General features: G+C 37.9%; 1 protein-coding gene across 1 annotated transcript; it reads left to right on the forward strand.

The window, feature by feature from the left end:
- The first annotated feature begins 2776 nt into the window (after positions 1-2776).
- Positions 2777-3721, forward strand: LOC138077817 (olfactory receptor 6C3-like). Its single transcript, XM_068970080.1, has one exon. The coding sequence runs from the start codon at positions 2777-2779 to the stop codon at positions 3719-3721; it is 945 nt and encodes a 314-aa protein (XP_068826181.1).
- The last annotated feature ends 8516 nt before the right edge of the window (positions 3722-12237 follow it).

A 12237-nucleotide genomic window follows, 5' to 3' on the forward strand; every position in this document is an offset into this window, starting at 1 on the left:
TAAATTTATTTATTTTAATTGGAGATTAATTACTTTACAATATTGTATTAGTTTTGCCATACATCAACATGAATTCACCATTATGTGAAACGGTGTAAGAAATATTTGACTAGTCCCCCCAAGTGCAACTGAGTTTGTACACAGAGCTTGGATAAGAGACAAGAATCAATTATGAGTCACAGTATAATGAAATGTGCCCCAATTGTGCAATATCAGGAATGAATGATATTGTGGGTCAAATATCACCGGTCAAACCCTAATGAGAATATAATCCTTGAGAGCAATGACACGGTAAAGTCATCATATTTGTTTTGAGAGTAAAATTGAAACCAAATAAATTGCTAACTCAGCTCACCAACTCTGAAATTATATAATTATTGAAGTGACCAGACCATAAAATTTGAGACTACATCATCAAGAAAAACCAGGAAGCAAGTAAAATTAGTTATTGTTCAGGTTAATGCATATTAGTACATCTCATTCATGTGTTTTAAAGTAGTATTTGCATATGGATTTGTGAATTTAGGAAATTTTTGTTATTAGTAAATGGTGGTTTACCAACAAGAATGCTATTCATGGAGTTCTAAAGAAGCAGCATATCAATAAGTATTGAGTTGTTCATTAGTTTTTCCTAAGTTAAATGGTTTTCATTTATAGAAATAAAACTATAAAAATGGCATTCCTTATTTAAAGGAATATCTGCTTCCCAGTAAAGGTTTTGCCCATCTACTTATTCATTTGCTAAGGCAAAATTGTAAAACAAAAGAAAATAAGTGTGCATTGTATGAACTAAACTGAATATAGGCAATTATTTAATTTGGTAACGGAAGTTACACTTTGTTGTGTTTTTGGTCTTTTATCAGAAAAGGAAGAAATTAAGGCATTGCACCAACCAAAGCTTTATGGAAGTAAATTAGGAGAGAGTGCCACCAAAATATTCCCATGGGTAAATAGCTATATTCTAAAGTGATATATTACTATGCTGTGTTGTTGTTGCTCAGGTGGTTAGTTGTGTCTGACTCTTTCCAACCCCATGAACTGTAGCATGCCAGTCTCCCTGTCCCTCACTATTTCCCGGAGTTTGCTCAAACTCACGTCCACTGAATCTATGATGCCAAGAAAGCATCTCATCTTCTTTTGTCCCCTTCAACTTAGCCCTCAGTTTTCCCAGCATCAGGGTCTTTTCCAGTGAGTCAGCTCTTCCAATGAATATTCAGAACTGATTTCATTTAGGATTGACTGGTTTGAACTTCTTGCAGTCCAACGGGCTCTCAGGAGTCTTCTCCAACACCACAGTTCAAAAGCATCTATTTTCGGTGCTTGGCTTTCTTTATAGTCCAACTCTCACATCCACACATGACTACTAGAAAAACCAAAGCTTTGACTAGATGGACTTTTGTTGGCAAAATAATGTCTGTTTTTTAAAATGCTGTTGAGTTTGGTCATAGCTTTTCTTCCAAGAAGCAAGCATTTTTTAATTTCATGGCTACAGTCACCATCTGCAGTGATTTTCGAGCCTCCCAAAATAAATCTGTCACTGTTTCCACTGTTTCCCCATCTATTTGCCATGGAGTGATGGAACTGGTTGCCATGATCTTAGTTTTCTGAATGTTGCATTTTTAGCCAACTTTTTCACTCTCCTCCTCTTTCGCTTTCATCAAGAGGCTTTTTAGTTCTTTTTTGCTTTCTACCATAAGGGTGGTGTCATCTGCATATCTGAGGTTATTGATATTTCTGCCCACAATCTTGATTCCAGCTTGTGCTTCATCCAGCCCAGCATTTTGCATGATGTACTCTGCATATAAGTGAAAGAAGCAGGGTGACAATATGAAGCCTTGAGGTACTCCTTCCCCGATTTAGAACCATTCTTTTGTTCCATGTACAGTTCTAACTCTTGCTTCTTGACTTGCATACAGATTTCTCAGGAAGCAGGTCAAGTGGTCTGATACTCCCACCTCTTTAAGAATTTTCCACACTTTGTTGTGATCCACATGGACTGTGGCTACAGTCCACGGGGTTGTAAAAAGTCAGACAAGACTGAGCAACTAACACACACACACACAAACATGCAGGGTGATAATATACAGCCTTGAAGTACTCCTTTCCCAATTTTGAAACAGTCCATTGTTCCCTGTCCAGTCCTAACTGCTGCTTCTTGTCCTGCATATAGATTTCTCAGGAGGCAGTTTAGATTGTCTGGTATTCCCATCTATTTACAAATTTCCCACAGTTTTACTATGTTCACTAGTCATTTAAACTAGTGAAAATCACCTAAACAAAGTGGGCCTCACTTATGCAAAATATAAAATGTGGAAGTAGGCATACATAAACTCTGTATGCTTTCAAACTCTATTTAGGTTATCTGCAAACTATACTGGTTTTTATAATAATGAGGAGAGGAGGAGAACCAATTTAAATATTTCTGTACTTTTTACAAAGGAAGCTAAATATCTTAAAGAATACCTTGAACCAATTAAAAATTATTAGAAAAAATAGCCCTATTTAAGTGTTATCATAAGAGTTTTATTTTATCCATAGTCTATGATAATGTATTTTGAAGAAAAATAATGATTTTGAACTTCAGATAATATTCCTTACTAGAATGAAAAGCTGAATGGAAATTGGAGAGAGTTCTGTAGGTGAATTTTAAGTTTCATTCATTATCGCCATGAAGGATACTTTAAAAGCTTTGTATTCTATCCTCAAATGTGTTTTGATCTTTTATTTCTTATAGGAAACATCCATTTTCTGTTTGAATGGGGGGAAAGGATCAGCAATGAAAAACCACACAAGACCCACAGAATTCATTCTTCTGGGGCTATCAGATGACCCAGAGCTTCAGATTGTGATTTTTCTCTTTTTAATCATCACATATATATTAAGTGTCACTGGAAATTTGACCATCATCATTCTCACCTTGGTGGACTCCCATCTACATACACCTATGTATTTTTTCCTCAGGAACTTCTCTATATTAGAAATTTCCTTTACAACTGTCTGTATTCCTAGATTTCTGGGCACAATTATCACCAGGGACAAAACGATTTCATACAATGATTGTACAGCTCAGATGTTTTTCTTCATTTTCTTGGGTATCACCGAGTTTTATCTTCTAACTGCTATGTCCTATGATCGTTATGTAGCTATTTGCAAACCCCTGCATTATACAACCATCATGAACAATAGAGTCTGTGTATTGCTTGTCTTTTGTGCTTGGCTGGCAGGGTTCTTAAACATCTTCCCACCTGTTATTCTTTTTCTCCAGTTAGATTACTGTGGTTCCAATATAATTGATCACTTTGCTTGTGACTATTTTCCCCTCTTGCAACTATCCTGCTCAGACACATGGCTCCTTGAAGTGATTGGTTTTTACTCTGCAGTAGAGATTCTGCTTTTTACTTTGGCATTAATAATTCTATCCTACATGTTCATCATCAAGACAATTCTGAGGCTGCCATCTGCCAGTCAGAGAAAAAAGGCGTTTTCTACATGCTCTTCTCACATCATTGTCATTTCCATCTCTTATGGAAGCTGTATATTCATGTATGCCAACCCATCAGCAAAAGAAAAGGTATCCTTGACGAAAGGAGCATCCATTCTGAATGCTTCTCTTCCTCCTATGATGAATCCATTTATATATTCACTGAGGAACCAGCAAGTGAAACAAGCCTTCAAGGAAACCATCCAAAAGGTTATCTTTTTCTCCAGGAAATGCAAGTGATTATATCATTAAAAGAGTAAAATTCTTTTCAATGCTTTCTATTACTCATAATCTGCCCAAACTCTTTCAGTACAGTTGTATGAGTGCTTTTCATCTGTTCCCGTGTTAAAAAATTCCCCACACTGAACCTAATTAACTGTATAAAGTTGAATGTTGCTTCAGAATTTTCTAAACATTTTTTATTCTAATATATTTGGATGAAGTAAAGAACACAGGTTGGTGTTACAATTTTATAGGCCATTTAGTTTGATTAAAAGAATGTTAGAATTGATGTGAATTTCTGAAATTTTCATTTTACCAGGTAATAGAAATGACATTATTAGTAATTTTTATTCTATTTGGAACTTTCATGAAGTCAAACGACAGTCACTAGAGGGTTGGAAATTTCAAAAACCTCCAATTAAAATAAATAAATTTATTTTTTTATCTACTTAAATATTTTTAAAGTTTAGAAACTTAAACATATTTGAACTCTTTATACTATTATATACTTTTATAATAATGAGGAGAGAGAAGAAAGAGGAGGGTAGAGTTAATATTTTTTCAGCAATTATTCTATTCCAGGCCTGTTCTAACTATTTTCTTCATATTGCCTCACTGAATCTTGTGAACAGCTTTACTTTATTTTCAGTCACTCATTTGTATCCAGCTCTTTGTGCTCTCACAGACTGCAACAACAAGGCTCCCCTGTCCTTCACTAGATCCTTGAGTTTACTCAAACTCATTTCCATGATCTAGTAATGCCATCCAACCATCTCATTCTCTATTGCCCCCTTCCATTCCTGCTCACAACTTTTCCCAGCATCAGGGTCTTTTCCAGTGAGTGTGCTCTTCACATCAGGTGGCCAAAATATTGATGCTTCAGCTTTACAATCAGTCCTTCCAATGAATATTCAGAGTTGATTTCCTGTAGGGCTGACTGGTCTGATCCTGCAGTCCAAAGGACTCTCCAGAGTATTCTCTAGCAGCATAGTCTAAAAGCATCAATTCTTGTGTGCTTAACCTTTTTTATTGTCCAACTCTTACATCCTTACATGACTACTGAAAAACCCATCAGTTCAGTTCAGTTCAGTCGCTCAGTCGTGTCCGACTCTTTGCTACCCCATGAATAGTAGCACGCCAGGCCTCCCTATCCATCAGCAACTCCCGGGGTTCACTCAGACTCACATCCATCGAGTCAGTGGTGCCATCCAGCCATCTCATCCTCTGTCGTCCCCTTCTCCTCCTGCCCTCAATCCTTCCCAGCATCACAGTCTTTTCCAATGAGTCAACTCTTCATGTAAGGTGGCCAAAGTACTGGAGTTTCAGCTTCAGCATCATTCCCTCCAAAGAAATCCCAGGGCTGATCTCCTTCAGAATGGACTTCTCCTGGCAGTCCAAGGGACTCTCAAGAGTCGTCTCCAACACCACAGTTCAAAAGCATCAATTCTTCAGCACTCAGCTTTCTTCACAGTCCAAATCTCACATCCATACATGACCAGAGGAAAAACCATAGCCTTGACTAGATGGACCTTTGTTGGCAAAGTAATGTCTCTGCTTTTAAATATGCTATCTAGGTTGGTCATAACTTTTCTTCCAAGGAGTGAGCATCTTTGAATTTTACGGCAGCAGTGATTTTGGAGCCCCCAAAAATAAACTCTGACACTGTTTCCACCGTTTCCCCATCTATTTCCCGTGAAGTGATGGGACCAAAAGGCTTTGACTATATGCATCATTGTTGGCAAAGTGATGCTTCTGCTTTTTAATACAGTGTTTGCTGCTGCTAAGTCACTTCAGTCGTGTCCGACTCTGTGCAACCCCATAGACGGCAGCCCATTAGGCTCCTCTGTCCCTGGGATTCTCCAGGCAAGAATACTAGAGTGGGTTGCCATTTCCTTTTCCAATGCATGAAATGAAAAGTGAAAGTGAAGTCGCTCAGTCATGCCCGACTCTTAGCGACCCCGTAGACTGCAGCCTACCAGGCTCCTCCGTCCATGGAATTTTCCAGGCAAGAGTTCTGGAGTGGGGTGCCATTGCCTTCTCCTAATACACTGTCTAGGTTCATCAAAGCTTTTCTTAAACAACTTTCTGAGGTAACTGTTATTTTCTCCTGAAGACATTTTTACCTTATCTTTTCCTATGGAAATGTTTCATATGATTGTTCTTATTTCACAGCCATGATGAAAAGGTAAAATTGGAGTTAATTTTAATTGGCAATAGAGAAGAACAAGAAAGAAAAGGGATACAGATTGGAAAAGAAGAAGTAAAGCTTTCATTGGCAACAGCATGATACTATACAAAGAAAACCCTAAAAATACCATCAGAAAATGACTAGATTAATCAGTTAATTTAGTAAGGTTGCAAGATACAAAATCAATACACAGAAATCCATTGAATTCCAATACACTAGCAACAAAAATCTGAAAGACAAAATAAAGAATCAACTCCATTCACCAAGGCAACAATAACAATAAAGTATCTAGGGATAAATGCATTAAAGAGCTGTATAAAGAAAACTATAAGACACTGATGAAAGAAGTCAAAGATGACATAAACAGATGGAGAGACATACCAATTCTTGAATTGGAAGAATCAACGTAATGAAATAGAAAGCCCAGAGATAAACCCAAGCACTTTTGGGCACCTTATCTTCGACAAAGGAGACATGAATATGCAACAGAGGAAAGACCGCCTCTTCAATGAGTGGTGCAGGAAAAACTGGACAGCTATGTGTAAAAAAATAAAATTGGAACACTTCCTAACACCATCCACAAAGATAAAATGGATTAAAGATCTCTACCTCCTTATGTTTTGGAAATAAAAACAAGTATGACCTAATTAAACTTAAAAGCTTTAGCATAGCAAAGGAAATCATAAACAAGATGACAAGACAACCCTCAGAATGGGAGAAAATATTTGCAAATGAAGCAACTGACAAAGGATTAATCTCTAAAATATGCAAGCAACTCATGTAGTTCAAGAACAAAAGAAAAATTCATTGACACAATAGGCAGAAGACCTAAATAGATGGCTATTTCTCCAAAGAAGAGATAAAGATGGCTAATAAACACATGAAAAAATATCCAACTTCACTTGTCAAAACTAAAATGAGGTAAAACCTCACATCTGTCAAGATGGTCATCATCAAACAAATGCTGGAGAATATGTGAAGAAATGGGAATCCTCTTGCACAGTTGGTGGGAATGTGAATTTATAGAGCCACTAAGAGGAAGGAACATGTGTATACCTATGGCGGATTTATGTTGATGTATGGGAAAACCAATCCAATATTGTAAAGTAATTAACCTCCAATTAAAATAAATAAATCTATATTTTTTAAATAAATAAAAAATAAAAAATAATAAATAAAAAAATAGGAATAAAACTTCCATATGACTCAGCAATCTCACTACCGGGCCTATATTCAGAAAATCACAATTCTAAAAGACACAGGTACCCCAGTGTTCATTGCAGCACTATTCACAATAGCCAGGATGGGAGCAACCATGATGTCCATAGACAGATGAATGGGTAAAGAAGTGTGGTAAGCACATGGGCAGAGGAGACTGTCAGGCTATAGTCTATAGCATCACAAAGAGTTGACCATGACAGAGCACACATGCACAGCCATATGCTGGGTTATAAGCTGGTTCATAACAAGCCAAGCATCCACATAAAGGAACAAACTGGAATCAAATATAATGAAGCAGATAAACCCAGAGCCTGCTATACAGAGTGGAGTAATTCAGAAAGAGAAAAACAAATATTGTATATTAACACATATATATGGAAACTAGAAAAATGGTACCAATGAACCTACTTTCAGGGCAGCAGTTAGAGACACAGACATAGAGAACAGACCTGGAACATAGCGGGGTGAGGGTTGGGAGAGGATGGGGCAAATTGAGAGACTGGCATTGAAGCTCATTCATTAAAATATGTGAAACTGATGATAGCCAATGAGAAGTTGCTGTACAGCACAGTGAGCTTAACCCAGGCCTCCATGACAACCTAGAGAGATGGGCTGGGGTAGGAGGTGGGAGTGAAGTTAAAAAAGGAGGGGGCATATGTATACTTATGACAGACTCATGTTAACATATGGTAGAAACTAACACAACATTGTAAAGCAATTATTCAAAAATTTAAAAACATTGAAAAATAGTATTCAGCATGATTTAATATTTCCTGAATTTCTAGAAAGAGTGTTTCCTGTCAAAATCAAAACACAGGTCTCTCTCAGGTGCTGCTGCTCTGCCTTTTACTGTCTGTCCCTAATTTTGTAAGAAATATTGTGAAAACATGGAATTAAAAACATTTCAAAGAGGGAAAAGAGGTCAGTTTCAAGGTTAAGTGGAATGATGAGCCCAAAGGAAGGGCAGTACGTGAGAGAATGATGAGAATTTGAATGGCAAAAAATGTATATACTATATTTGGTAGTTCAGTTCAGTCATTCACTCATGTTCAACTCTTTGCGACCCCATGTACTGCAACATGCCAGGCTTCCCGGTCTATCACCAACCCCTGGAGCTTGCTCAAACTCATGTGCATTGAGTCAGTGATGCCATCCAACCATCTCATCCTCTGTCATCCCCTTCTCCTCCTGCCTTCACTCTTTCCAGCATCAGGGACCTTTCCAGTTAGTCAGTTCTTTGCATCAAGTGTCCTAAGTATTGGAGCTTCAGCTTCAGCATTAGCCCTGCCAATGAATATTCAGGATTGATTTTCTTTGGGATTTACTGGTTTGATCTCATTGCAGCCCAAGGAACTCTCAAGAGTCTCCTCCAACACCAGAGTTCAAGAGTATCAATTATTTCTCACTCAGTATTCTTTATGGTCCAACTCTGACATCCATACATGACTACTGAAAAAATCATAGCTTTAACTAGATGCATCTGTGTTGACAAAGTAACGTCTGATTTTTAATATGCTGTCTAGTTTGGTCATAGCTTTTCTTCCAAGATGCAAGTGAGAGGGTAACAGGCAGGAAGGCCAGGGGTCTCCAAATGGAGGAAATAGCCTGCAAGTGTCAGACATTTTTATCTCCCTTAAATGGCAGGAAGAAACAAACTAATGATATTTTTTTTCCTTCTCTATACAAATTTAAAAGGTTTCTCTTAAAATTCTGTGTTGCCATAATGACATCTGGTTTCGCGTGAAGCTAACCATTGCCTTTTTCTTATGCAAATGTTTATCTTAAGCTATGCTAATGTACTATGCATTTACCCCAAACTCTGTCTTCAATTAGGTTCCGCCTTTTGGGCTCAGAACCTACTTGATAAACCAGTATGTTATACTTCAATATCGTTCCTCTAATCTATGTAAATAATACTATTTGTATGGTGCTCTGCCCTTCTTCAAGATTCAAGTTAATCCTTTTATGGTCCAAAATGAACCATTTGGAGCCAAGATTATCCCAAAATGCATCTTATGGGTGAGGGGCCTGGTGCCATTCTAAGTTCTGAGACATTCCTTTCTTTCACTAACAGACTGCTGGTGACTATATAACATCCAGCTAAAGACTAGCAGGGGGTACTCTTTCTGCCCCCTTCTGATGCCTATGTCAGAAGCTTTCTCTATCTCCTTTATACTTTAATAAAACTTTATTACACAAAAGCTCTAAGCAATCAAGCCTCGTCTCCAGCCCCAGATTGAATTCTTCTCCTCCGGGGGCCAAGAATCCTGGTGTCGTAATTCAACAACAGCCTTTCACAAGTGTCGTTTAATTTCATGCTTGCAGTCACCATCTGCAATTATTTTGGAGCCCAAGAATTTAAAGTTTGTCACTGTTTCCATTGTTTCCCCATGTATTTGCCATGAAGTGATGGAACCGGATGCCATGATATTAGTTTTTTAAATGCTGAGTTTCAAGCCAGCTTTTTCACTCTCTTCTTTCACTTTCATCAAGAGACTCTTCAGTTTCTCTTCACTTTTTGCCCAAAGGATTGTGTCATCTTCTTACCTAGGTTATTGATATTTCTCTCAGGAATCTTGATTCCAGCTTGCGCTTCATCCAGCCTGGCATTTCACATGATGTACGCTACATATAAGTTAAATGAGCAGGGAGACAATATACAGCCTTAACGTGCTCCTTTCCCAATTTAGTACCAGTTCATTGTTCCATGTCCAGTTCTAACTGGTGCTTCTGGAACAGCGTACAGATTTCTCAGGATGTAGGTAAGGTGATCTGGTATTCCCATCACTTTAAGAATTTTCCACAGTTTGTTGTGAGCCACACACTCAGAGGCTTTGGCATAGGGTTGGGAACTCATGTATACCTGTGGCGGATTCATGTCTATGTACGGCAAAACTAACACAGTATTGTAAAGTAAAATAAATAAATAAATGAATGAATAATAAAATAAACTAAAAAAAGCAGACGTAGATGTTTTTCTGGAACTTTCTTGAATTTTTTATGGTCCAACAGATGTTGGCAATTTGATCTCTGGTTCCTTGACCTCTCCTAAATCCAGTTCTAACATCTGGAGGATTTCGGTTAACATACTGTTGAAGCCTCACTCGGAGAATTTGACCATTACTTTGCTAGTGTGTAAGATAAGTCCAATTGTGCAGTCGTTTGAACATTCTTCATGGTGGAGATTTCTGACAAAGAGTGGTCCACTGGGGAAGGGAATGGAAACCACTTCAGTACTCTTGCCTTGAGAACCCCAGGAACAGTATGAAAATGCAAAAAGATATGACACTGAAAGATGAACTCCCCTGGTTGGTAGGTGCCCAATATGCTACTGGACAAGAATGGAGAAATAACTCCAGAAAGAATGAAGAGATGGAGGCAAAGTGAAAACAATGCCAAGTTTGGATGTGACTGGGGATGTAAGTAAAGTCTGATGCTGTAAAGAACAATATTGCATAGGAACCTGGAATGTTAGGTCCATGAATGAAGGTAAGTCAGTTCAGTCGCTCAGTCGTGTCCAACTCTTTGTGACCCAATGAAAAGATAAATCAGAAGTGGTCAAATAAGAGATGGCAAGAGTGAACATCAGCACTTTAGAATCAGGGAACTAACATGGACTGAAATGGGTGAATTTAACTCAGAGGACTTTTATGTCTACTACTGTGGATAAGAAGTAGAAGAAATGGAGTAGCCCTCATAGTCAACAAAGGAGTCTGAAATGCAGTACTTAGGTGAAATCTCAAAAATGACAGAATGAACTCTGTTTGTTTCCAAGGCAAACCATTCAATATCATAGTAATCCAAGTCTATGCCCTGACCAGTAACACTGAAGAAGCTGAAGTAGAATGGCTCTATGAAGACCTACAAGACCTTCTAGAACTAACTCCCAAAAAAGATGTCCTTTTCATCGTAAGGGAGTAGAATGCAAAATTAGGAAGTCGAGAAATATCTGGAATAATAGGCAAATTTAGAATACAGAATGAAGCAAGGTAAAGACTAATAGAGTTTTGTCAAGAGAACACACTGGTCATAGTAAACACCCTCTCCCAACAACACAAGAAAAGACTCTACACATGGAAATCTCCAGATGGTCAATACTGAAATCAGATTGATTATATTCTTTGCAGGTGAAGATGGGGAAGGTCTATGTATTCAACAAAAACAAGACTGGGAGCTGACTATGGCTCAGATCATGAGCTCCTTACTGCCAAATTCAGACTTAAATTGAAGAAAGTAGGGAAAACCACTAGACCATTCAGGTATGACTTAAATCAAATCCTTTATGACTATGCAGTGGAAGTGACAAATAGATTCGAGGGAATAGATCTGATAGAGTGCCTGAAGAACTATGGATGGAGGTTTGTGACATTCTACAGAAGGCAGTGACCAAGACCATCCTCAAGGAAAAGAAATGCAAAAAGGCAAAATGGTTGTCTTAGGAGGTCTTACGAATAGCTGAGAAAAGTAGAGAAGCAAAAGGCAAAGGAGAAAAAGAAAGATATATCCATTTGAATGCAGAGTTCCCAAGAATAGCAAGCAGAGGTAAAAAAGGCTTCCTCGGTGAACAATGCAAGAAAATTGAGGAAAACAATAGAATGGGAAAGGCTAGATTCTTTTCAAGAAAATTAGAGATGCCAAGGGAATATTTTATGCCAAGATGGGCACAATAAAATATAGAAATGGTACGAACTTAATAGAAGCACAAGATATTAAGAAGAGCTGGCAAGACTACACAGAAGAACTATATAAAAAAGATCTTAATGACCCAGATAACCTTGATGATGTGATCACTCACCAGATATCCTGGAGTGTGAAGTCAGGTTAGCCTTAGGAAGCATCACTATGAACAAAACTAGTGGAGGTGATGGAAATCCAGTTGAATTCTTTCAATTCCTAAAAGATGATGCTGTTAAAATGATGCACTCAATATGTCAGTTTTCATTCCAGTCCCAAAGAAAGGCAATGCAAAGAATGTTCCAACTACTGCCCAACTGCACTCATATTTGGTAACATGCTGACAATAAAAGTATGAGCACTGAAAAATACCTCCAGGGGGACTATGTGAAAATTAATAGACTTTGAAAGCCCTGGTTTTTATATCATTGTTCATTGTTATGCCTGTAAT

Source organism: Capricornis sumatraensis, chromosome 4, assembly GCF_032405125.1.
Source record: "Capricornis sumatraensis isolate serow.1 chromosome 4, serow.2, whole genome shotgun sequence".
In the NCBI taxonomy this organism is placed as follows: Eukaryota; Metazoa; Chordata; class Mammalia; order Artiodactyla; family Bovidae; genus Capricornis; species Capricornis sumatraensis.

What these genes read in the sequence shown, in the direction of transcription:
- LOC138077817 (XM_068970080.1), top strand. Translation starts at nt 2,777, where the DNA reads ATGAAAAACCACACAAGACCCACAGAATTCATTCTTCTGGGGCTATCA.